Here is a 27,479-nt window from a genome sequence, read left to right as displayed (position 1 = left end):
TCTCACACACAGTCTCACACACACACACACACACACACACACTCACGCTCACGCTCATACAGTCTCACACACAGTCTCACACACACACACACACACACACACACACACACACACACACACACACTCCCTGCAGGAGTCCACCATCTCCACTTCCACACTGGTATAGTTAACCACCAGCTCCTTGATCTTCCCAATGTTGAGCTGGAGTTGATTGTTTTCACACCACTGCATTTTCACCGACAATGCAGCTGACAATGCCTCCATCAGAGAACTTCTGTAGGTGGCAGGTATATGGGTTCAGTTGAAGTGGAAGTAATGGTTAGCAGTTAGCGTGAACAGGAAAGTTGTCTGACCGCATGGCTCATTGGGGAGTGTCTGTGTTGCTGATGGGCTGCCCTAGCTGCCCTGCAGTCTGAAGCACTGCAAGTGAGGAATCAAGGTCACCAGGTCCACTGAGCTTCTCAGCTAGCTGGAGGCTGGATGCTGTTGAAGGCATTGAAGAAGCCAAAAAACATGACTCTCACAGTGCCTCCAAGAGGGAGGGGTTGGGGTTGGCTGGTTTGATAGTTTGCAAAAAGTACAGAGATAGGCCTACAGTTCCCTAATACCTATACAATAATGCTAAAAGGATAACACAAGAAGTTCATTGCTCTAATGTACTCCAGGTTAAAACCTTTTCAGACCTCAAAACACAGAAGATAAAATCATTGATTTCATTAATTGTAGTACCACACATGTGGTCTATCGTCTTACATGTCCCTGCCCTGATGTTTTTTATATAGGCAGAACCAAGCGCCGCCTAAGAGACTGCCTGGCTGAGCATAAATATGCCATTCGAATTAATAATGTTAATTACCCTATAGCCAGACATTTTAGTCAGTGTCATGACAATAATGATACTTTGTTGAGAATCACAGGAATTGAATATATCAAACCCCTCACCAGGGGGGGTGATCGCATCAGACTGAACCAGAGAGAAACATTCTGGATTCACACCTTGGATGCAATTACCCCGCCTGGCCTGAATGAGGACATAGACTTCATGTGCTTTTTATAGGTTAAGTTCGGCTCTAAATTAACCTTGTAGACATGTATACATGTAGATTATTGTCTCCACCAGGCCGAAGGCATGGGGGGAGAGTATGTTTTGCACTCCGTCCGTCCGTCCGTCCGTGTGTCCGTCCGTGTGTGTGTCCGTGAGCAGCTAATCTCGGCCACCGTTAACCCGGTCGATGCCAAATTTTGCACACACACTCCCTGGATGCCAACGATGAACCTCTGCCCCGAACTTTCCAGAACGGCCTGTTATAGCGCCACCAGGAGGCCGCTTTGTGCAAAACAAGTTTTTGCACAGTACACCTACAGATTTTGTCCAAACATCGCGCAAATTGGTACACAGTCTCTCTAGAGCCATTCAACGAAACCGGTCTTTCAGATTTCTCAGACTCCATCCTGATTGGTTAAGATTGGCTTCCAAAGTTCACAGGAGTGCTCAGTTTCAAACAAAATGCTGCAAATCATGAACACATCACGTGATTTCCGTGAAATTGTGCACGCACATTCCCACTAGGCCGAGGACGAAATGCCACATGAACAATTTCAACTCAGCCTCAAGGTGGCGCTATAACTGGCCGAAAAGTGTTTTTTACCTCTAACTGCACGGATCTGTGGATAATTTATTTTGTTGCCCTTTTATCCAACCACCAGATGAAGGCAAGCTGCAATGTCCTACATTCCTATCCTGGTGTAGACCTGTGCCCAGAAGGGCACTTTTTCTAGTTTAGCATTTATATTTGTTTTCAATGGTGTATGTAAATCCCTGGAACATGTGACACGTTTAAACCTAAACACCAGTGTGTAATAATAAAATGCCACATGTTTATTAATGGTCATAAAATACAGTTCACTCAAACACCTCACGAGAACACTATAGTGTTTGAATTATAAACACCTATATTACTGACTTTGATTGCAAAAACTAAACACTGTGACACGTTTAAAAAGTGTTACAAATAAGTGTTTAATACTGTTTATAACCTAAACGCTTGGGTTTAGTGTGTAGCCTCTCAATGTATGTATTTATATAGCTTTAAGTGTACTTTTTCGTTTGATGGGTTCTTTTTCACAAGTGTCCTCTTTTCCCTTTTTTCTACTTAATGATTGCCTGATTATTCCTATGTAATGTAATGAGTTGAACCACGTGATCTTGCTTCCAAGTGGTTAATTGCAATTGCTGGACTGGTCCCCACCTGTCTCCAGCCCTATTTAATGAGTTTGTTGCTTTGTGTTTTGTTAGCCCCGACTGTATAGGTCGAAACATGTCGGTTCAATAAAGTTCTGAGGGCTTGTTTCCATTGTGGTCCTCTATGTATTTAATTAATAAAGTCACAGGCTAATGTTGTCAGACACAGTTCAGATGTTTTGCATTTCCTTTTTTGCTTTGTGGATGGAGTGGCGGTGGAGTAGTGGGGATTCTCCCTGGCCTCAATTTTGTGTCTGTTGATGGTGTGGGTGATGGCTGATTTAAGCAGTTACACAGCTTGAGAACTAATTGCACTCTGAGTGTACATACACAGAGAAAGAGTATTTATTTTTCTTTTTTAAACCAAAAATGGTTTTGTTTCTGCATAGAACAGCATTTGTCTTTTCATTGTATATACCGTATTGTGCCGAATATAAGACGATGTTTCCTATCTATCCATCCATGATCCATCCATCCATCCATCCCTATACCTACCTACCAACTGCCAGTTTACCAAGTCTCCGGATACCGTTCTGGCAATTTTCTTTCAACCGATGTACAGTAGAAATAAGCATAGAGACACCCACTAGAGGGCACTCAGGGCAGTCGTATTTTTGATAAACGCAGTAACAGGCTGGTGAGGCAGCAGCTGACAGCAGTAGTGATAAAACATAACTGGGTTCAATACATAATTTGTTAACTGCTCAATGGTTTTATGCTTACGCAAAGAAGGGTCCTGGATAAGCAATTAGAAGAAGTAATAAAAATCGATATTTTCTACCTGACGGATGTATCTAGCCTGGCCTATCTCCTTTATCTTCCTTAGTTTCAGACTGGACATCTTATATTATTTGTAAATAATAGACACCTTTGACCCTTTGACCACGTCTTCTAGAGTTGGCTGTTCCGATTCCGAGACAAAAAAAATGCCACGTTTTGCAAATAACCAGTGTCTGGTGTTCCTTTGATCCAGTCCGGGGGTTTCTTCTTCCCGCTCCTTGCTGCAGGGAGGAGCAAGTGTAGTGCAGCTGAGCTGAGCATCACAGCCTGCATTCAAGGAAACGGGCAAACACAGCACTTTTTTGACTTTCCATATGATGTTGTAGCCTCCCTGCTATAATGTGACATATCTTGAAATTATATTCGATGTGGACTTCCTGAAAACGTTTTGTCTTTGAATCACCCAGACACCCACGGACTCTGGAATCTGTGCCCACTGAAGGGAGACCCCCTCATTTATACTTCCTGCGCCAAGAATCGTAAAGACATGGTTATTACGCCGAATCTGTGGTAAGGTAAGCTTATTCTCTATATAATGCAATCTATGTGGCTGATCTGCGAAAAACACTGGGGCAAAACGATGGTTTATTTATTGTATACGCAATGTTGATGCTTGTTCCATCTTCACCCAAGGGGAGAGACCACACTCACCACAGCATCTCTCATCCTATTGCATTTGCATCCCCTTTGAATCACCGTGGACCAGTCAGACACGACTACCTAGCCACAGCTAATAGCTCGCTGTTGCTAGTCTGTCTGCCAGAGGGATGCAGCCTAGCTACTGCTGGGATGTGTGATCCATCTGATCTCGATAAACTGGACCTACCAACAGCACAAAACCCGCACAAATTAAACCATGACCAGATTGACCACTAAAACTATGTTGCGTCAGTGGAGTTAGCCAGATGAAATAGCCATCTTCAGTATATAGCCTATCCTTGACAAATTAATGCATTGAGAGACCTCATTTATTAATGCGTCACTGAGTCTCTCCTTTTTTTACTTGATATTCTTCGTGCACATCTGTCTCTGTCTTGATCACACAAATGTTGCGTTCACACGGGCAGATTAAACGATGCAGACTACCATTCATTGTCAGTGGAAACCAACCAACGACATGACGTTGCAAAGACGGAAATCACGGAATGATGCATGTACCTATAGCTTCTCCAAATCAAGTCACAACGCGTCTTTGCATCGTCTCATCTGCCCCGCTGCCAGTGTGAACGCACCAATAATACTGTATAGAGTATGACAGCGCCATGACGTTATTATTGGTGAAGCTGTTCGCACGTCATGATCCATTCGTTATGTCCTCCTATATGCCAACTTGCCAAGAGATCATAACTACCAGAAAGTTAGCCAACTAACCAATGAAGGGATGTTCAATAATTATGCTTATAGACTCTTTCTGAGATGAAGGTCATTTGGTGACTTTGCAGTTGTTTAAAAATATATCCTGAAACAGAACCGCATTAATCAAAGACGGTACTACTTCTACTACTACTACTACAAATTATTTACAATAATGCCCTGGTTCCTTAGATAGGTTGCGTTAAACAGCTCTCCATTGAGCTGGTCTTGATCTGAAGGTATAGCTCCTACTACTGAAACTGTTCTTAATTGTTTCATTTAAATGAAAATTTTTGAGCGTTTAGAAACCTTATTTCTTGACAAAGAGAGAGAGGGGGGCGGGGGGATTAGGACTAGTCTCACTTTAAAGCTTCAAATGTTGACTAAATGTTATAAATGTGAATATAATATCTTGTTAGAACAGAACAGGTCATAGGCCTATTGACTAATGAGCTGAAGCATTAAAGGTGTACATGCCCAAGGTCCATGACTCACATTTATTTGTCCCTTCGGTGACTTTATTTCTAAGCATTCTGAATAGAAATCATTATTTTTTTGGCCTTCCTGGAAGAATGTGGTACAGAGAAACCCAATTCCTTTAAAATGGGCCTTGTTGTTTCCCCCATCAAATTTGGTGGGGATGTTGTCACAACATTGGAATCAGCGGCTCAGCATGGTAGATTTGTCAATTTGTAGCTGTGAAGAAAAGAGGCCTTGGAGAGATGTGCATTTCAAAGCATCCAGATGTCACACGAGATATATCCATTTAAGGTGCTATTGTGTGTTTATATGGTTGAAACACTGCTCTGTTAATCAATATGCATTATTAGCTAGGTGTTAAGTTCAGACACTTGCCTCGAACAGACACAAAGACCCTGTAACATGATATGAGTCGGGACATGAGTCTGCTTTTGTCGGCCTGCTTTAATTATGCAACAGAAAGGGGCGATCAGCAAACTTGGTGTAGAACACCATGGTCGATAATATGATATTGCAGGTGCTTGTACCCAAGGCATGGTGTACATTGTCAACATGAGCATCTCTCCTTCCCTGGTAAATAACGCTCATGTCTAAATATTTAACATGTTTGAAAGAGGGGAATGAATATTATGTGTATAACACTTTTCAACTGGCTGTGGATGAGATTTCCGATAAATTAGATGTGTAGACTTACTAGAGAAGGCTGATAAGAATGCCTGGCTGAGGCTTGTGTTATCAACACACTCAACAATAACAAAGATACAGAAGACATTTGATCTCTCATCCTCTTATATTAATATCAAAGCCGTGACATTTGGCATTGTGTATAGACAGCTGCATGTCGTGTTGGGTGTCCAGTGAATTTATAGTCTGTTTGTAAGCTTCTTTATCCTCTAAGATGGTATGGCACGGTGGCGCAGTCGGTAGTACCGTCAGCTCATAGCTAGAAGGTTCAGAGTTCGATTCCCACTGGGGATACTGGGGGTGTGTTCTCTCCTCCGTGTCATCATCACCCTATAGGTGGGGTTGGTGAAAGGGTACTTCTGTGTGGAGTTCGCATGTTCTCCTCGTTTCCCCTAGCGTAGGTAGCCTCACAAAAAACATGTAATCCTGGTCTCTATTCTGCCTCCCCCTGGAATAATGTGTTCCTTCCACACGCTACGTCCTACCGGGGAAACTCCCCCATGCCATGTCAGGTGATAAGAAGCGGCCTGCTCACTCCTCATGCCTTGAAGGAAGCATGAGCCCAGTTCGGGGGCTCTCCCCAGCTTGGCAGAGGGAGAGCAGCGCCCAGGATCACAGCTCAGGCAATTGGGTATCGGGTATAAAAATGGGTTACAAATACAAAATTGTGTGATAAAAATGTAGGGGGGGGGGGGGGGGGGCATGGCATGGCAATGTGGAATTTCTTGGCTGACCTTTTTGCAGGTCAAAACAAGACTTCTGAATCTGACCACATATCTGAATGTAATAGCCTTCAGTACAAAGCTTCACGGTTTTTAAGGGCTAGTCCTTCTTACTTAACCTTTCTCTTACTTAATTGCCATATTGCCAATTGCCATGCCATACTGTATATTAAATGTGACAGAGCCATACAGAGTTCTATGTTATAAGTATATGCCTGCATGTACAAATGACAAGTCAACAACCAATCAATATAATCAGCAAAATATTGCCAGTACAAAACCAGTTAGCTTCATAAACATCTCTAACATATTTAAGATGATTGATTGATTGATTGAGTGAACAATATATAGTAATAATAACATTAGTAACAGTATTAGATAATACTGTGAAATGTTAAAAGGATAAAAAAAAACAAAAAAAACAGCCTTGTGGTCCATTGTAATGGTTGTACTATAAGAATAAAAACAATCTCATGTTAAATAAGGATGATTCCCCACTGCATGTAACAAAATTCAAACTGTCAATATATTAATCAAAATTAAACTTGTCTGGTCTAACAAATGTGTATTTATATATATATACCGGTATATATATATTTTTTAATTAAATTTTTTGCTCCTTTTTATTTTAGAGGGATAGACAGTAGGCTGACAGGAAATGGGGAGAGAGATGAGGGGAGACATGCAGTAAAGGCCATCAGGATCGGGAGTCAAACCCATGGCACACTGCCAGACTGGATTACCAGCCAAGGTGCCTGGACCACTGAGCCACGGCCCAGGCCTGGTCTAACAAATATTTAAGTCAACCTCAATTTCCTATGTATGTATAGGGATAACACCTTTATAATAGAGCACCGAAGTCCTGACGTAACTCGCTCATCCCTTCGATTCCCCTGGTTCGCGGAAGTAATTTCTCTATGGAGAATAACATGGGGTGCTCTTAATATCGTCTACTGTTTGAAATTTTCTTTATTTAGGAATACCCCATTGAGATACAGTATCTAGTTTTCGAGAGGGTCCTAACTACAGTCAATACAATACAATACACAAAAAGGAGGAAAAAAAACAAAACAAAAACACTAAAACACAAAACAAAACAAACTAGAAAAAGTGCCCTTCTGGGCACAGGTCTCCACCAGGATAGGAATGTAGGACATTGCAGCTTGCCTTCATCTGGTGGTTGGATAAAAGGGCAACAAAAGTAAATTATCCACAGATCCGTGCAGTTAGAGGTAAAAACACTTTTCGGCCAGTTATAGCGCCACCTTGAGGCTGAGTTGAAATTGTTCATGTGGCATTTCGTCCTCGGCCTAGTGGGAATGTGCGTGCACAATTTCACGGAAATCACGCGATGTGTTCATGATTTGCAGCATTTTGTTTGAAACTGAGCACTCCTGTGAACTTTGGAAGCCAATCTTAACCAATCAGGATGGAGTCTGAGAAATCTGAAAGACCGGTTTCGTTGAATGGCTCTAGAGAGACTGTGTACCAATTTGCGCGATGTTTGGACAAAATCTGTAGGTGTACTGTGCAAAAACTTGTTTTGCACAAAGCGGCCTCCTGGTGGCGCTATAACAGGCCGTTCTGGAAAGTTTGGGGCAGAGGTTCATCGTTGGCATCCAGGGAGTGTGTGCGCAAAATTTGGCATCGACCGGGTTAACGGTGGCCGAGATTAGCTGCTCACGGACACACACACGGACGGACACACGGACGGACACACGGACGGAGTGCAAAACATACTCTCCCCCCATGCCTTCGGCCTGGTGGAGACAACAAACACAAAATACAGAACACAAAAAACAGGGTATTACAATAAGCAAGCATAATAGCAAAGAGATGGATCATTTGTTCTGTCAGATATAAATGTCACTTCCGTTGGTCAGCATTAGAGTACAGTTGATTAAACACATACAATATGTACATATCCAGAGCATACATATCCACGTGAAACACATATACACTGTTTATATATTCATTGCGAGTAACTATAAATACGCTAAGTGAAGTATATAATATAATAGTGTATAAATAAATTGAATAAATAAGTTGAAGAGCAATAGTCATCATGGCATCATGGGCATGTGCAGGAGGTCATAAGGTAAGAAGACAGCGCACTTTTGAATATGTTGAAAGATGAAATGGATCGAATATTGGTTGGTAAGTTGTTCCAGTCAGAGGGAGCTTTAAACATAAATGCATTTTTACCTAATGTATTGGAGACTATGGGAACAGAAAAATAAGGTTGAATGGAATGCCTCAGTTGGTAATTGGTGGTGGGTGGTTCTAGAAGAAACTGTTTGAGATATTGAGGATAATTGAGGTGTATACATTTAAAAATAAACTGAATCCAGTGACACTGTCTTCTTACAGTAAGAGAGGGCAACTGAAGATTTTCATACATGATACAATGGTGAGTTGTAAAAGGGCAACCTAAGATGAATCTGCACAGTTTGTTATATACAGTATTGAGAGTATTCAGGTTTGTTTTAGATGCGGTTAGATACACAACATCTGCATAATCGAGTATCGGTAAAATAAGCTGTATGACTAGTCTTTTCCTGACTGAGAATGTAAAACAGTTTCTAGAGCAATAAAGAACACCAATACTAAAGTTAAACTACTATAAGCGTTAATAAACAAGCTGTCTCAACGTTATTGTCAGGGAGGTGTCTCTGTATCGTTTGCAACAGTCAGTCACTCATATATGATACAGTCTGCTTCTAGCGAAAATGTAACTAATTCAGTAGCAGTAACATTAGCGTTTTCTCTCAGTCAGTTGATTCTTCATATCCATATGAGTGAAGCGACCGGGATGACATGTTTATTTTTCAAACACAGTTCTTATATGAGGCGATCTAAAAAAAACCTATGGGGATTACAATGCAAATAAAAAGTACATGAACCTGTAGATTTGCGCCCTCTACCGATATTGACGTCAGACTTCGGTGCTCTATACAGAATATTCAGCTGTAAAGAGGATATAGCCCAAATTTGAAAGTTTCAGTCACTCAACTCCAGAATCACACATGCCCTGGCCTCAACCTGACTGTTCTAACCAGAACATGTGCTCTACTTTCTTTCCCACCTACACTCTCTCCTTTTCCACTTTCCTGCAGGTTCAAACAAACACACATGTACGCACAGCACAAAAACTCACAAATCGGTACACATTATGATTATCTCTGGGGTCATGTGATCAAGATGTATATGTTGGCTGGCCGAGACTTGTGCTCAGAGGAATACCTTTCGAGTTCATTATGGTAGACACAGTAAACCGTGTACAGTATAACTTCTTATCAGCTGGTAAAAGCTGGTATTTTATCACCTCTCTATCACCCTGTGTATACTTGACCCATTCACACTGTGTCCATTTACTTATTGTCTTATCTCATGTCCATTATTCAATAAAGTTTATTGTGCCAGGCCCTATTTGAGGAGTGAATGTTGTCAGGTTTGGTTTGAAGACGCACACACACAGATGTTCTGTTAAGATTTGTTTTGTGTGACAGGGTCTGTCACAGATTCTTCAAGAATCTGATGCTAGTATCATTGTCACTTGATATTCCTTTTCATGCACTGTAATTTTTTTTATATCCTCCTGGATATCCTAAACTGGATCTAAAGTTTGAGCATCTTCATCATCATTTACATTTGTGATCATTTTAGGCGCCTCTGTGTTGGCACTGAAGTTGTGGAACAAACCCCCTTTGAGCATCACGTCTGCCTCCTCCTTAGGGACAAACCTGAAACCTCAGACCTGTGTTTGACTGGTGTTTGTGTATCATCATCATGGCAGAAGCCGCTGTTTGTCTCTGCTTAGAGGACTATAATATCACAGTGGCTGGATGTAGAAGATTAAAGCTGATGAGTAATCTAGATGGAGACGCTACGCTATATACATGCTAACTAGTACAGTGATGTAAATAGGTTTTCAATTTAATGGGTCCTGGGACCCAGGGGTGGTCTTTTAGATAGGTCCCAGAGACATTTTATGAGTCCTACTTCAACGACGTAGTACAGCACTGAGTACAGTATTGCATCCAGGACCCCCGGAGGGTGATATGATTGCGTCCTTTCTCAATTTAGTGAGTCTTAAAGGATGCAGGATGCAGGCTATTTGCGTGGCTGTATGGAACCCTGTAGCGTATACTGTAGAGACGGCTCGTCACGTGTCTGTAACTCCCAAAGCTCAAGGAGGAATGAACCCACTGGCACCTTCATTTTTCCTCGCTTGGACTCACAGTTTACTGGAGTTATTGTATTATGTTGTATTGTATTATGTAGGGCTGCTATGTCGAAGGTAGAGAGACCACATTTTGTATTATAATGCAAAGCCTAGGTTTTGTTTCCACTGGCAGTGATTATTAGTAAGAGTGCAAAATGAGAATAGGCTGCTCAAATTCATTGTGATGCACAATGTGATGATCTTCTAGACTATAGGAGCAGAAGTGTGATGAAACATGATGTCTGTATTAAACAGAGGTATACTGCTGAGCAAGTTGTAGTTGTATTAATCTACACAGTATTCAGTTCATCTGATCCATTGCCACTTAGCTCAGGTACAGCTTTAGGTTACTTTATTTGTACCTAGATGTAGATTTGGTTTGCAGTAGACATGGCATCCACCTTGATATACATTTTACAAACTAGAAATGAGCGATTCACAGAGTGCATATCTCTGTCAGGCCAGTTGAACTATCCAGGTCTGTATAAAAGCAGTGGGTTGCAGGCAGCCATCAGGACCTGAGGAAGCTGTTGGAGTTTACGGGGGGGACAGAGTGGCACCCCCCCAACCAACCCCCGACTGCAGTCTATCAAATATCTCTCCAAAAGCTCTTGAATATGATGGAATATGATTATTTATTAAATCGATTTATATCATCACATATTTGAATCCATTTTATTATAGCATCTGTGCAATGTTGCTACATTTATTTCATCTGAGTCATGGCTGCTGGAACTAAGCTATTTTTATATACACTGCTTTGTTCTACACCTTGTGACTGTAAACCTCCATCCAGAAGGAAGCAGCTTAAATTCACCGTGCAAAGGGTGGGAGTCGTCATTTAAAATCAAGCTGGTTAACCACTGTGAATGTCTGGTGTTCAGGGAAGCTGCTGAGTTAAGCTGTGACTCACCAATCAGCCTTTGCTTCTAAAACATTTTCATGTATTTAAAAACATGCAGTAAAGGCCGTCGGGATCGGGAGTCGAACCCGCAAGTCGCGACACACTGCCAGGCTGGATTACCAGCCAAGGTGCCTGGACCGCTGAGCCACGGCCCTGTTTCATGTCAAGGACCCAAAAATGTACCTAAAAGTATTTGGCTGCAGACCCCCATCTGAAAAGAGTCTGTGCCCGGGGGAACATGCATTACTGATCTATAAGCTCACACCATGTCGCTTGCATCACCATGCATTCTGAGCTTGATGTAGGCCTATAGAATTGGGTTAAAGTGGTTAAAGCAATTGTGATGCTATATTAATACATTTTGGTTGGGACCCAATGGAACCACTTCAATGACCGCTGTGGTCCCCGGACCCTACTCTTCTTCTTTTATATCTCCATTTAAGGTTATGCTAAATCATGCTTTGACATCAATGAAAAAGAAAAGAAAAGAAAGAATATATACATATTATTGTTGTTGTCATTGTAGTATACCATATAATAGTTTATACTGTTTTTCATGCGCTTCCTTTAGGTCAGGCTCTTTTAAATAGGATAAGTGGAAAGCCAGTATCTGAATGGATTCATGCCTTAGATGAGATCCTAGTTGGCTTAATAAGGCAGGGACGATGACGTGGTTAAAGGATCTGAATTATAGATTAAGAGTCTGTGAGTATGCAGTAAGGTGGATGTGGCCTGTGTATAGATGCATGCTAGCTCACCCTCAAGGGTGTGTTCTCTAGCTACTGTAGTAGATATGAGAAAGCTTGGCAGATGCGTCCTGTTGTTGAAACAGGGTATCCCCCATCCTGAATCAGCTGTTCTTAAGAAAACAGACCGGTCAGTAGTCAGTAGTGAATTATGGCGGGGCTACACATACAATAAAACAGCATGGTAAAACACCCCCCCTGGGAGTATGGTGTGAACAAAGCTTTCTCTTTCTCTTTCAGCATGTATGTTGCAATGTAAGGCAGTGAAGGCACTGTCTCCACATGGACGTGTAGTATTGGTCCAAAAACGTATTGTCCACCAGTGTTTTGTTTCAATGATATGACTTTTCTGGTAGACATACCACTCATATAATAATAATAAAATATGATATCATACAGAAGTCCAGTGATGGTCTCCAATTTCTCATGAGATTCAGGTGAATCAATGCATATCATGTGTCTCTCCCATTACAATATCTAGCAGTCCATGTGCAATCTGCGCTCAATACTGGCCTACTGACAACTCCCACAGCAGAAGAATAGTAGTATTGCCAGTCTAGGGATATGCAGTGAATGAATGAACAAATGAATGAATTAATAGCTTTATAGAGTGCTCTAGCCTCTATTAGTTGGCTGATGAAGGGGATGAGGCTTTCCTGACGCCATTTTACATAATATATTATACCAAAGACTAAAACCAACATTGGATGATTTTTGAACCAGATGGGCTATACTGCAAGTAATATAATAATTTGTTATTCCATCCATGAACAGTCCCTTCTTGTAATATTGCGAAGCTAATTTATGCTTGCCTCAGTTGTCACTCTCACACTGTAAGTGTATGCCCAGATGCTATATTGATTTGGTATCCTCACATATGGGCCATCATTATCATAATGGTAATTAGATGTTTAAGGATTTTATGTTCTAAATGCAGTGACCTCAGTCTTGTGTGCTCTGATTGTACTCATAAATTAACTCATCTAGCACAGTGCCACATGACTGGGCCAGACCATAGCTGAGGTTCAATGAATGCAAATGTTAATTAGCTGCCCTGTGTCTAGTTCACCTATTTCTGTTTGTTCCAGCATACCATATAGCTATAGTGTAAACCGTGTATACTAGCATGCCAGTGAGTCAATTTAGATTGACTAAGATAAGGAGGCAATAATATACTGTATTAGGCATTGGTGAAGGGCTTATTCAGTAATGCCTCCTATAATGAGAGTGGGGTTGAAAGAGTGCTTCCAAAAATAACTTTGTTCATGCCTCCTGATCCAGTTTCTGCTAGCTAGAGTAGCATAGTATTTAGATCTTTCTCCATGACCATGAGCAAGCCTGCAGGGGCCATACGTCTCCAGGTGGGGCGAAATCCTTTCGCGGCGGAGACGTAAGTCCCGACCTATTATTTTTCGTTGTTGACGTATATTCGAGTACGTCCTGGCGTAAATATCAATTCGTTCCGACGGTTCAACAATTCGCCCCAACGTCGGGGCTATAAAATAATTCGCCACGACTTAATAATAATTCGTTGCAGCGTTAAGAATCCGTTGTGGCGTGAGCTGGACTCGTCGCGGCAGAACGGGACTCGTCGCGGCTATATCTACCCGTTTGCGACGTAATAGGTTGACTTTGGTATATTTGCGGTGGTATTGCCGATGGGCCCGGGGCCCGGCACGTGCGCCTCGCCGGTCCGACTCGTCGCGGCATAGAACGGGACTCGTCGCGGCTATATCTACCCGTTTGCGACGTAATAGGTTGACTTTGGTATATTTGCGGTGGTATTGCCGCGTGCCCGGGGCCCGGCACGTGCGCCTCGCCGGTCCGATTCCGTGGAGCTCTCCGCCGTCTCCAGGCGAGCCTGCGTTCCGCACGTGTGTGTGTGTGTGTGTGTGTGTGTGTGTGAGCGTCTGAGCGCTTGTGCTCCTATCCGTGTGCCTCCCCCCCCCACACCCCATGTGGACCCTTGGGGGGGGGGGGGGGGGTCCCTGGCCAACACAATAGATAACCTACAAGGACATATGAATTTAATTTATATACACGGCTATATTAATTTAGCCGATCATCAAAGCTCACCGCGCTCGTATAGCGCATTGACTGTCTGTCTGTCTGTCTGTCTGTCTTTCATTCAGAGGGAGAGTCATGGTATTTTATATATAGTGAAACATACATTTCATCGATATCCTTCATCGTCTTCATTTCTTTCATAGTTAAATCAAATGCTAAGTGGTCTATTGTCTAAAGAAACACACACACAAGCAACAGTATAGACATCTATTCATCATTATTTATTTCAAATCAAAATACAATGTAATGCACCACTGTCACGAAGTTCGCACGCACGCATGCGACACACACACACACACACACACACACACACACACACACACACACACACACACACACACACAGACGGACCCCCGTGGACTACCGTGATCCCCAAGGGTCCACGGGGACCCCCCCAGGGGTCCACAGACGCGGGTCGGGCCATCCCGTATGTAGGAAGGCCGCCCGGCGAGCTGGTAGATCTGCTATTTTCGGTGGGCAAAAGAGGTGACAGCTCTGGAACGCAGGGTCGCCTGGGGACGGCGAAGGGCTCCACAGAACCGGACCGGCCCCGGGCACGCGGCAATACCACCGCAAATATACCAAAGTCAACCTATTACGTCGCAAACGGGTAGATATAGCCGCGACGAGTCGGACCGGCGAGGCGCACGTGCCGGGCCCCGGGCCCATCGGCAATACCACCGCAAATATACCAAAGTCAACCTATTACGTCGCAAACGGGTAGATATAGCCGCGACGAGTCCCGTTCTGCCGCGACGAGTCCAGCTCACGCCACAACGGATTCTTAACGCTGCAACGAATTATTATTAAGTCGTGGCAAATTATTTTATAGCCCCGACGTTGGGGCGAATTGTTGAACCGTCGGAACGAATTGATATTTACGCCAGGACGTACTCGAATATACGTCAACAACGAAAATAATAGGTCGCGACGCAAAATGATTCAGTCACAACCTACGTCGTCCGTCGTGAATGGATTTTCATCACTGGTACAAAACAGCCATTGTGCCACCATGCAATGGCTGCCCAGTCTGATGATGCCACCGATGATGATGGGATGGAGGTGAGAAGGAAGCGATGCCTTAACATGCCTGTAACATATTGTGTTTCAGATGAGCGGTGTGTGAGAGTGGAGGAAGTGTGCTGCTCAGCTGCCTCAGAGGATGCTCCAAACCTGCTCCTCCTAGTGCTGCTGAGGAAGTACCCCAGGGAGCCGCCATGTCACACCACCACCAACACCACCAGCGTGGCCTGATTGGCCTCCACGGCCGCACCATGAGCACCGAGGACAGGAGCGTTGCGCCCATCAACAAAACCTTCACGCCCACACACCACAAGAGCGCATCCTCCTCTTCCTCCTCCCAGCGTGACAGTCGGCAGGTGAGTGCCACTGTGCCACACTAGACTCCATTTACACTAGGGATGGTAGTGCTACGACCATGGTCAATTGTAAGGATGCTGCAGTGAAAGTGAGACAACGGAGGACAGGATTTCAGGATTGCTGCAGTCTCCTGCTAGAATGATTCACACTGTCGGTTCTCCCGAGACTGGTTCTTCAAAAGGAAAACTGACAGACAGAACAACAGACGACACAACTAATAGCTAGAAAGATATAATGTAGGGATTGTTAAAATTATGCTTAAATCATTAATTGAAAATGTAATATAAAACGATTTCAGTTTTATAAGATATTTATAAAATAAGGGCTTCATTACCTGGCCTTAACTTAGAAAATATGTTGTAGTCTCTAGTTTGCATTAGTGCATTTAAGAAACAATGGAATGTCCCCTATTAGTTTGAAGAGGGGACATTTTTCAGCAATCCTGTGTGTGTGTGTGTGTGTGTGTGTGTGTGTGTGTGTGTGTGTGTGTGTGTGTGTGTGTGTGTGTGTGCATGCATGCATGTGTGCCTGAATTTCCTTCTCAAGTGGCCATAAAACCCAGCTGAGCCGTAGTAAACAATGAATTAAGATATGCTCCTATTTCAGTACAGCAGATGGCTTAAAATCTTAACCCCTGTAGCCCGCCGTTTGAAGCCCACCCACCCTCACCTCAGTTGGCTGCTGTGTCACCGTATAGCCACGACAAAGCAGAAACAGGACACTGCGCTGGAATCTGTGACATCACAGCTTTTCCATTGGTGCCGGGTGATGAATATTTCATGAGGGACAGGTGCTCTGCTGAGCATGTGGTACGCTCTGGTACACTGTATGGGAGCCAGTGTTTTTGCAAGCGGAAAAAAAAACAAGCGACTAGGTAGCATTATCACACACACACACGCACAGGGACTTCCCCAGCAAAATCAGTTAATATAGCACCAAAAGTTTTATCACTTTTTTGAAAATAGCCGATCTACAAGCTCAGAAGCTTTTCGCATGTAGATTGGCCATTTAAAAACAGAATCTTGTAATTTATTTAATTTAAGAAATTTGAAACACTAATCTTGTATGTGGATCCCTAGCACAATATGTTCAGATGGGGGTGCGTGGACAAATGGGGATCCAAATGAGAACGACTGCTTTATAGAACATTAGACAGCAAGCCCTAAATAAGCAAAAATAAATACACTTTATAAAAAAGCCCAAAAGTAACTTAAGCTAAATAAAAATATTTACAAAAAACTCTACAGAAAAACAAGCCCAAAGTCGCTTATAATAAGCAGACTTGGCAACACTATAAGGGAGCTCAACTGCCGTAACCATGGGAGATGGCTTTCCTAAGAAGAATGGGGGTGGCGGGTGCTTGATGACTGATGAGGCAGATTAACTCTTCCAAACTCTCTCCTTCATTATTGTTACTGATTGATTGTCTGTGGATGTGTCTATAGCACCATACCATTTGCATATCAAATTGCTTACACACATTTGTGGGTGGGGACTGGGAACTCATAAAGGGCCTCAAAACAGCTTTAATGTTTTGCTCAGCTGCTGAAAGGCAGGCTGACATGTAAGTCTATGTCTCCATTATAACCAAGGACAGGACATCAGCGTTGCTATGTGTGAAACTCACAACCAATTACTAGCTATGGGATCTATAGACCATCAAAATTGCTGGCAAAAAAATACTTCCGCTTCTCCCCCACAATTTGCCTGTGTCCATGTTTGCTCCATCATACATCGTGGCTCAAGACAAGTCTAGTAATTAGGGCTGATTGCGATTATAATACCGGTATCCGATTACGGTAGAATGAGATATGATTAGATTTTGATAAACACATTTTGATAAAATATCGGTCCAAACTCTTTAGGATTGGCATCAGACCCAAAAAATATAGCATTGGTCGGGTCCTAACATCACCCAGTAAAATCCTCAATATGCTGTATCATCTCGTGCAACGATGTGCACACTGTGTGTGTGTGTACGTGTACGTTTACGTGTGTGTACGTGTGTGTGTGTGTGTGTGCGAGCGTGAGTGCATGCGTGCGTGGTGACTGTGGGCTCTTAAAGAAAAATGTACATCCTCCCCAGGGATCTCTGAGGAAGCAATACAAGATGTAGAGAAAAGCCGTGGGTGAGCTTGGCTGTGAATCGCTGTTGGAGGAAAAAGTGAGTGGAGAGCATTTTGCCGGTGGAACGGCGTAATGAGTCCCAGGCAGCCCCCACTCTCAGATCAATACATGTCACTTTCTCCTCTGCTGACACACTCTGGAGACCTTCACAAGTGCAATTTAGAGGCAGTGGTGTACATTTACTTAAAAATGTTGTGCCCATGGATTCTTTCAGAATAGACGTAGAGTGCCCAGCTGATTTCGCCAAAAAAAAAAAAGAAAAAGAAAAGACAGACAGACAGACAGATAGAAACACATAAACACGCTGAGATCGAATATATTTGCTGCATGATACACTGTATAGTGAAGTCCGTCATTAGACTTTACATGTTTATTCAGAATGTCACTACAACGTTCCAGTTGTGCATGAACTGTCATGAGATTGAGTGACAGATGAGAAACACACACGTGTTTAGGTTGAATCTCAAGGAAAGATTCCCTTGATGGCACTTGGCTGGATTTATGACTGTGGGGAAATCAATAATCCGATTATCAAGCACCTTCGATTGTCAGATAATGGCTGTTTTGGTGATAATGACCACACAACTCTTGATGGCAGATGAAAGAGTGATGAAGCACAAGTACTGACCGTAGAAATAAATCTGAAGTGTCCTTTCTGTTTGAGGAGGTCTTTCCTTTTATTCTCAGGCCTGGGTGTCCCAGTGTGGGACATGATGGCACATTTGACACCGCAGAAGTTTCCCACAGGGATTGGCCCTTTACACATAACATTTCTGTGTAGGTTGTTTGTTTGACTATACATCTTTCCTCATATATTTCAATTGGTTTCTGTCACAGGTGGAACCAAAAGTTAAGTTGGCGCCAGTTGCTGCATAATACATAACATAACTGTACAATACATACTGACTAACAATCACTAGTCGAACAGAGTTGTCTCTTTCTGCAGTGCTTCCGCTCTTAATGAGTTATTGTGATCCCTAGCTCTGTTACAGTACATGGTACGTGTTCGTTCATACCAGAAGTCATGTCAGGACTAGATGTGGAATTACATTTTCAAGACCAAGACCAGTTGGCTTTGAAACTTCTCCAGGCAACCAGGCTTATGAACGTTTGACACTATAGGCCTGTTGCCTTTGTTATTTTCTTTGTTATTGTTGTTAGGGTGTTGAGGTATCAAAACGAAAGATTCTTACTCATTTATGGTAATAAATACAATCTTGAATCTTGAAAAGAAAACGTATTAACTGTCCATACAGCATTGATATTTATAGTGCTTGCTGAGGTGTCCCTATAAGTTTGTCCTTTCTCCTGTCCACGGAGACCTTACCAGTAATAGTTTGATAAATTGCTGCATTACAGGGTCTACTGTGCTACAGTGAATGACAGTGCTCGTGCTGCATCCCATAAGATGTCATAGATTGACACAAACTCTGTGTTGTCTGGAAGAAACCTTGTATCTCCATTAGTGATGTTTTGTGATTAATCAGCAAAAAATCAGACCAATTAATTAATCGGTCCGATTGTCTTTGCAGATAAACAAGCTCTTTGAAATGTGCAGTCAGGTGTGCTATGTGCTAATAGAATTATCCTGATCCTGGCAGGTGGGAATTACCCAATTAAATTTAATGTAAAAAAATAGCACAAATACAAGCTCACAACACATCATGATAGATTGTATTATTTGTAGATTTGCAAAAGTGGTTAAGGATCCCCAATAGATTATATGAATTAATTATATGAATACATGGCATAGACTCATGCCATGCCCATGCCTAGAACCTTCCACTATCCGTAAACGTTATCTTGCGGCCACACTACCCACTATACATTATGCGTTATATGTCGACTCCTTTATTTGCGTCTGGAGGTGTACCTGTGGGAGCTTTCCTTACAATTGCTAATCTTGCCCACACAGGTTTTGGACAGCGGAGTGCCTCCTCAGACCACCCGCTAATACTGCTATGCCAATTCCGTTTGATAGAACGCGTAAATTACCGGTAATAGACAGGTCAGGTCTCGTTCTCCACAAATCTCTGTGATTGTAATTGTGAGAAGTGAGAGTGTTAATGCGAGAATCCTGTAGTAAGGCGGCTAGTGTGCGACGCAGCGAGGCGGGTGAAACATGAAGGATTCTGGGTGGTACTGGGCAGGTATAAATGGGGACAGGTAGATTGGCGTGGAGGGCGGAGAGTGGCGTGAAGGGCAGGGTCAATGTGTGTTTCTCCGCCTCCTGAACATCTGTTGTTCCAACTCCATATAATAGTAAAGTAGTGCTTGATGTGTGGACAGGCATGCTGTTGGTGTTGTGCATGGTGAGATGTGTGCAAACGGTGTGGTTTGGTAGGAGAAGGCGGACAAAGGATGGGGTGTTGCGCTGGCTATTAGTGTGGCAGGATATAAAATTCACCATAATCAGTAACACGTGGATGATACTTGTATGAATCAAATAGTTTTATTGAAAGGCAATTAAAGATGGTAAAGGAAGCACAAAGTCCCTGCTTTATTTCGAGTGAGACTGTGTTGGTCGTAGAGTGGAATCGTGGATGATAGATAAGAGGAGCTACTGGACACACAAAACAAGCCTCTGTATCAAATATAGATGCGCGTGGGCGTGGCTCTTCAATGGGCCATAGTGAAAGGCAAGATATCACTGGGGATAATGGGTAATGGACAACTGATTGTGCAGTCTTCTCTTAATGGCAATGGCATGTGGCACAGCAATAGGTTTCATTATTGTAACGGCCAAACCACAACTATGCATAATGTATGGTTAATGGAGGTGTTTTAGGGATTTAGGCTACGTGTTGCAATTTTTTACAGAGGAACGCCTCTTACACAGTGCTAAATCCCCAAATTATGGATTTAGGGTCTCTGGCATACGCACACATTTGTCTCCCTATACTTTAAAGACTACTTTTTACTTTAATCACACTCCAGTCCTTTCACCATTTAGACTAGACTTTAATCTAGTTGAGGATGGACGTTATTTATTATTTAACTGAACCCAGAGGATGTGGCGTGGTGTCTGTAGGTTTCCAAAACCTGGAAATAAGAAGTTATCTTTGGATTAAAGGATTTATTTTTATGCCAAAGCACTGGGTTGCCTCTGTTGTAACATAAGTCATCCTTCATGTAGTATTGATTAATCCGTTTTAGATGACTCACTAGATAGCTCTCTGCCCATTAAGCTTTTAAAACATTTAGGAAGTTTGTCTGGAGGAAGCTTATGGGTCCATTTCTGGTTACATTTGTAGACTTGTAGACATCTGACTAGTATTGTTTCACAGAAAAACAGGGTCTCAGCAGCATGTGGTGTTTGTTACAATGGCAAAAGAGAACCTGTGGGCAGTTCTCTCCTTTTATACTGGGTGGTGATGAGGCCCAGGTGTGACACAATCTCCACAACACGCCTCCAATCTCTACTCCCACTCCCACCATCCATCATCAGCACTGGAAAACACTAACAGTGGATTATACAAATATACACAGATCAAAACACCAATAGGGCAACATAGGACCGTAACAACTCTCTCAGAGTTAAATTAACGCTTAGGATTTAACAGTGTATTGGCAGACTATCACATGATGAAAGCCAGCATGGAGATGGTCAACTTCTATGTTATTGTTGCTTAGAAAGCTGATGTAGATGTTGTACTAGGGTGCAAGCAGTGGTGGAAGAAGTACTCAGATTGTTAACTTTAAGTATAAATACGACAATTTAACGCCTAACACGCAAAAGGTCTGTATTCAAAATCTCACTTGAGTAAAACTACAAAGGTATTGACAATTTATACATAAAGTACAAAAATAAAGTACTTTAGAAATCAGATCCACACGCTCACAATGCGAAGATCAGCTATTTGGCCGAATAGCGAAAGCATAAAATAATGCTTAATTAGCTGATATATGTTTCTGTATAGAAATAATCTCAATCTGCAAAGTAAATTGGAACCAGCTGTCAAATAATTGTAGTTCAGTAAAACGTACATCAAGTGTAAATAATCAAATGTGGAAATATGTACTTAAGTACAGTACTTGACTAACTGTACTTTGTACCACCACTGTTTTCAAGTCTGCATGGCCAATTTTCAGCAAGCAAGTAGGAGGACGGTTGCAGTGGGTGGGCGAATGACCTTATTACCAGACAGATTAAACAAGCAGTTTCCTCTATTTTCACTCAGTCTAAAATGTCCTGAAAACAGTGGGTAATAACAGTTGTAGCCAAGTTCCTGGAAGGTGGCTGATAAGCTACAGTAGGGTGCATACTTTAGAAAATAACTGTCTGAGCTAACGCTCAGAGCTTCTGTTCTCCACAAGAAGCAATCCATATTTGGCTGGTGAAATACATTCCAAAGACATTTGGAATCCGGTTGTTTCTGCTGGACGTAATAAGGAGCAGTGTACAGTATCGTGTGCGGCTGGTGTTTTGTAAGGTAATAATTTAGTGGGCCCACTGATCTGCCACTTCTGATTCAGGTAGGAGGCTTTGAAGTTGATGAATCAGCAGACAGACACTTGTGTTTGAACACACGTACAAATAGTGGCGAGGTATAACCTGGCATCCCTATTCGAGGGAAAACATTTGGCCAAAATATCCGGCTGAAGAGATAGAGGGGGGGAGGAGCAGACCAAGTACAGAGCCCTTGAGGGACTCTGGTCAACTAAGAACTTCAGGGTATCAACATTAGTCTCCATCCTAGCTGTGGCATCATGATGACTCCTATGTCATTCCCCCAGTGAGAGAATAGTGTAATATGGTGTCATACATGTCCCGACGCCCACCGGACCCTGCCAGCCATATACACTCCAAAAGAAACCTGTTGTGAACCCAGAAGTGCAAACAGTCACGTCAGGAGAAAGCTAATGGGGTGGAAATGCTGAGGATATACTTTTTTTTTGCTTTTCTTTCTGGGATAAAATGTGGAGTATGGTCAAAGAATAAAGTGTATTGTGAGTGTTGTTTGCTGTGTTCATCAGGGTATAGGTGTGACTGGACCATGTCTTTTATATTCTATGCTTAATTTGCTTATCGAAGACTGCATCTGAGTAGATTATTTCTGACACACGATTGTCTGTTTTCCTTTTTCTCTCTTTGGCATTCAATTCCAGGATGTAGACAACTGGGAGATCATCGAGGGGCTGAGAATTGGTCAGAGCAACGTCCAGAGGCCAGACAAACATGAGGGCTTCATGCTGAAGAAGCGGAAATGGCCCCTGAAAGGCTGGCACAAGGTAAGGTATCGGGCTGAACACTACACTTTTTACTTGCTGGAATCGAAGTACATCTACGTATGTTGCGGGGAAAAACTATTTCAAATATACAGTAGCCGACCGTACAATGTTAAACGGTCTCCTCTCACTATCTGTGTCTTCTTTCACCACCGCTTAACTTTTAGCTGCCACTATGGCTATAACGTTTTAACTATGGCTAAAAGTACTTTTTAATTTTATTTCAACACAGTCACACAGCAATAGAAACCGATTTTTTTGGTTTTTAATACAGCTTCAATCAGAATGTATTGGCAATTCCCCCAATTTGCTGTTCTTTACTGTTCTTTCTGCAGCGATTTTTCGTTCTGGACAATGGGATGCTGAAATACTCAAAGTCTCCCATAGACGTAAGTAACCCTGTTGATAGCCTCGGAAACCCAGACGTTTTTATTTCCAGGGACCCTGTTGATGACCTATGGGCAGGGCTGAGAGGCAGCATCAGCCTGCCACAGCAGTGTGAGTCAGCAGGAACATTTACGAGGGTGACGGAGGGTCACATAGCTCGTTGGGATTCAGCTCGCTGTGTCACCCTGCAAGAAATCTGAAAAGTGGCTGACAGAATGCTCCGTCCACGGTCCACCCTAATTAGAAGTGACCGCTTGCAGAGAACAAAACTGTCGTACACACTCATGATGCTTCCTGCAATGTACTGTGTTGCATAAATCATCTTGTACTTTGTGTTGCAACTGCAAGTACAAGATGTACTTGTCTGGAGGTGTATTTGTTAATTACATAGAATCCCCATTAGCTACACCACTTCAGCAGCTATTCTCCTTGGTGTAAATACAAAACAAAACTTTACATCCATTGTGACAATGTGACTATAACAACTTACATCATAACACTACAAAATTAACAGGACAAGAAGAGAAACGCACGCACGCACGCATAGAGAGATAGACAAATAGGAAGACAGTCTTTCCATTACCTACTGTATACCATATAGTATAGATTTGTGTTTTTCAATTTGTCCTCTCTATTCTCAGACCCAGAAGGGTAAGCTGCATGGGAGCATCGATGTTGGTCTCTCAGTCATGTCCATTAAGAAGAGAGCCCGTCGTATTGACTTGGACACGGAGGAACATATTTATCACCTGAAGGTGAGAGTCTCAGAGTTGGAAGTGTTTATTATTACTGGGTCAATACAGATACAGTACACCAGCACTTATACAGTATGTCTTCATCTTTTGTGCCCTCCTCCTCCTCCTCCTCCTCCACATAGGTCAAATCCCAAGACATTTTTGATGCATGGGTGTCCAAGTTGCGCCATCACCGCCTTTACAGGCAAAACGAGATAGTGCGATCACCCCGGGATGCCACCATCCGAATGATTCCTCCTCCAGCAGTCATGGAGCCCCCTCAGCCAGCCCCCACTACAGTTCATGAAGCTAAGGTGGGTCCCCTGCCTCAGGTGCTCCAAAGTGTTTGGTCTCATTTGCCAACTTGTTTGTACTAAAATTACTATTTGTTATACATTCTAAGGGGCAGTGGCGCGTTCACCGTTCACATGTCCAAAAACACTGTATGTGCCCTGTTGTTGAGCAGGTATTTACAAGTTAAAGACAGTTGTCCTGGCAGTTGGTTCATTGAGAGGTCTGAGGGAAAGGCTCTTTCTGTGAATCTCTGGCATGTTGTGTGTTATTAATGCACCTTAAATGGTCAGAAATGGTTGCATCCAATAAATCCATCCAGCTTGGTTGCAACAGAAATAAACGTTTTACATGCCTATGACAATTTAAAGATTGGAAGTGGTGGAAGTTAACTATTACTCCCATCCTTTGAGCTGAAGTAGTTTTCAAAACATTTGAAATTTCCTGTGAATAGCCTCCTGCTGTGAGTAAAGTTAAATTGCGTATTCAAGAGGGATATCACATTGAGATTATAGGATTCCATTGGCCTGTTGCTATTGGAAGCTGGTGTTATAAACCAGTCGACATGGAGGAAATTAGATTCAAAGTATAGGAGATGACAGACGTTACATGATCAGAGAGGAGGTTCTCTGTTTATCTCAGCAGGCCTGTATATGCTACTCATGGCCTGTTCTGTTTCCACAGCATACCCTTTCTATGTCTTACTCTTAAGTATAGAAGCCTATGTCTGCCACTGAATAAACATAGAAAAGGCCTGAATTATTTTCTTGCAATTAATAACAAAAGGGTCAAGAACAGCTAAGTTATACAGTGCATGTTTGTAAGCTCAACATAGTGCCTGTGTTAAATGCAGTCTGCACATGTTTTGTCCATTCTTTGTGGAACGTCACTTAACCTGAATTATGTAGCTAATCACAAGACTAATTCTCTTCAGTGTGTAATTAGATACAGATTTTTTAGGTAACTGTCATTATGATAAGTCATTATGATAAGCGACAGCCATGTTTGTCTAGACTCTCTAGACTAGGCCAATCACTGGCACAGTGCGAACCTGCTGCCCCCGTCAATGTGTTTGGCTCACGTGTGAATGTGTGCAGACAGCCAACGGGGTGTCTCCTGAGAGAGGAGCTCTCTGCCCGACGCAGGTCATTAAAGGTGTGATCAGAAGGCTCTGGATTCAGAGCAGCTGTTTGCTGCAGCCCTGTGAGCTCTCCCCGTAGACCAAGCTGAGGAAATTAAGAGCTTCAATCCTTATTTGACTGAGAATTATCTGCACATCAGAGCGCAAGGAAAACAAAACAAAACAAGGAATCTGAACCTTCTCACTACAGCACAGTGTAGCACGATCAGTAAGAACACTGACACACTGAGCCGCCATGCAGCCACTGCCCCCACAGCTATTGTTGACTCTGTCCAACCTAGGAAATGAAATTTTGATTGGATTTGAATTGAATACTTTTAACGGTTGTATAAGGGGAAATCATTTTTTGGGTACTGGAAAACAACCATGTAGAGTCTGTGGGGGCCACGGGGCCACAGCCCCCATGAAGACTCCCAGGGCCCCTTTAGGCCCCCATGAAGATTTTCGTGGACATTTTACATTTACATTACAGATTTTCTGGGAATTCCGAACATTTTGGACATCTCCGCCGGCAATCTGAGAATCCTATCGTCAAATATTCGGGAAAACAGCGCCTCCCCTGTTGTTCCTCAACTGTTGCGAGGCAACAGTCTGTCTTGAGAGACTACTCCGCCGGCCGTCCAAGAGGTGTTAAAAGTGTTGGGTGCGGCCACCCAAGTACTCAAATGCTAATCGGGTTTCTTTTGTTTTCACCTAGCCAGATGTCCACAACATCAAAGCGTGTCAGAATTTCATGGTAGTTGTTCTTGAGTCGTGACATAACACTGATCAAGAATTCACCAAATGACCAAAGAGACTCGCCTGGTTCAAGGAGCACCAGGATGAAAATGCCCCGTCTTTGAAACATTTGCGTGCACAAAAAAGTGATTCAGCGTCTCTCTCTCCCCTGAGTGACCGGCTGCCGCCACCGCGCAATCAATCAATCACTCCGCACCGATCCCAGCAACCCCTCTCACTTTCCCTCTCTCTCTCTCTCTCCCCTCCCTCCGTAAGTCCGTATCTCTCGCTCTCTCTCTCTCATTTCCAGTGGTACCTATGCTATAGTTTCTTCGAATATATATATCTAATTACTATTGATCATTGAAAATGTTGAAACAATTTAAATCCTTACTGTTGAACATTGCATGCTGAAATGTTGAAACAAGATGAGTGAATCATGTGATGTGAGGCGGGGCTGCGGGGGGGAAACCGTCGGGCCCCCTTGAGGATTGATCAAACTCTTCGGCTCTGCTGGAAAACATCCATTACATGGAGAATGAAAGAACGAGACAAGCACTTGCTCACCGGAGACTAGTCAAAAGAGTTAAATAGGTGCTTCTGGATCAGACAGGATGCAACGTCAGATAAGAAAGAAGACCACTTCAGGTCGAAACATGTTGGCGTTGTATTCAATAAAGGCTGTTCCCTCTTTTAACCTCGAATGCCAGGATCTCCCATTTTTTATCTGACATGGAAAATCAGTCAATAATGAGCACAAGGCCATGAATGAAACCCTTGAATTGTAACAACATCACACTCGTGTGAAGTGAGAGGGCTCTTATCATCATCATCATCTCATTCCGGCCAATCAGAATTTGCATCCTCACCTTAGTCTTCAATGTTTGTGTTTACCACAAACACTTAAAATTGCATTTAATGTTTGTGTTAGGAAAAAACTTGGGTTACACATACCAAAAGCTGGACATAGGAGGGGCCATCACCCCTTAAAAACCGGCCGTTAGGTAATACCTAAATTAGGGCTGTCCGATATTGACTTTGTTTTGCCAATATCCGATATTGTACTACTCCCAATTTCCGATACCAATGTCATGAAAATGTCACGGGTGAATCAATAAGGTAGGACCCAAGTGCAGAACAGGAAGGCGCACTGGCGCAGAGGCAGAGAAGTCTTAATGCTAGCGAGTTTATTCCAAAATCCAGGATACAAGGCAACATCACACTTACACGCATACAACAATGATCTGACTAAGGAAATGAAAAACCAGGG

The 27,479-nt window shown here is 42.8% G+C and overlaps 1 protein-coding gene across 6 annotated transcripts in view; it reads left to right on the top strand.

Moving 5' to 3' along the window:
- The first annotated feature begins 3,198 nt into the window (after positions 1-3,198).
- The window catches only part of osbpl6 (oxysterol binding protein-like 6), a 49,720-nt gene continuing 25,439 nt past the window's right edge, over positions 3,199-27,479 (top strand). For 2 of the 6 annotated variants that reach the window (XM_083776109.1, XM_083776105.1), the window contains exons 1-6: positions 3,199-3,537; positions 15,315-15,582; positions 22,820-22,942; positions 23,275-23,328; positions 23,968-24,081; positions 24,204-24,374. In XM_083776109.1, the coding sequence (XP_083632235.1) occupies positions 15,421-15,582; positions 22,820-22,942; positions 23,275-23,328; positions 23,968-24,081; positions 24,204-24,374 (624 nt within the window). In that variant the 5' untranslated portion in view covers positions 3,199-3,537; positions 15,315-15,420. Of the gene's footprint in view, positions 3,538-15,314; positions 15,583-17,677; positions 17,748-22,819; positions 22,943-23,274; positions 23,329-23,967; positions 24,082-24,203; positions 24,375-27,479 lie in introns of those variants that run through there. The other 4 variants (XM_083776106.1, XM_083776108.1, XM_083776107.1 and 1 more) reach the window with 4 other exon arrangements.

The sequence above is a fragment of the Protomyctophum parallelum genome, assembly GCF_964188405.1.
Source record: "Protomyctophum parallelum genome assembly, chromosome: 11".
NCBI classification, from domain to species: domain Eukaryota; kingdom Metazoa; phylum Chordata; class Actinopteri; order Myctophiformes; family Myctophidae; genus Protomyctophum; species Protomyctophum parallelum.
The sequence above is the reverse complement of the archived record's forward strand: the minus strand, read 5'-3'. Positions and strand labels throughout refer to the sequence as shown.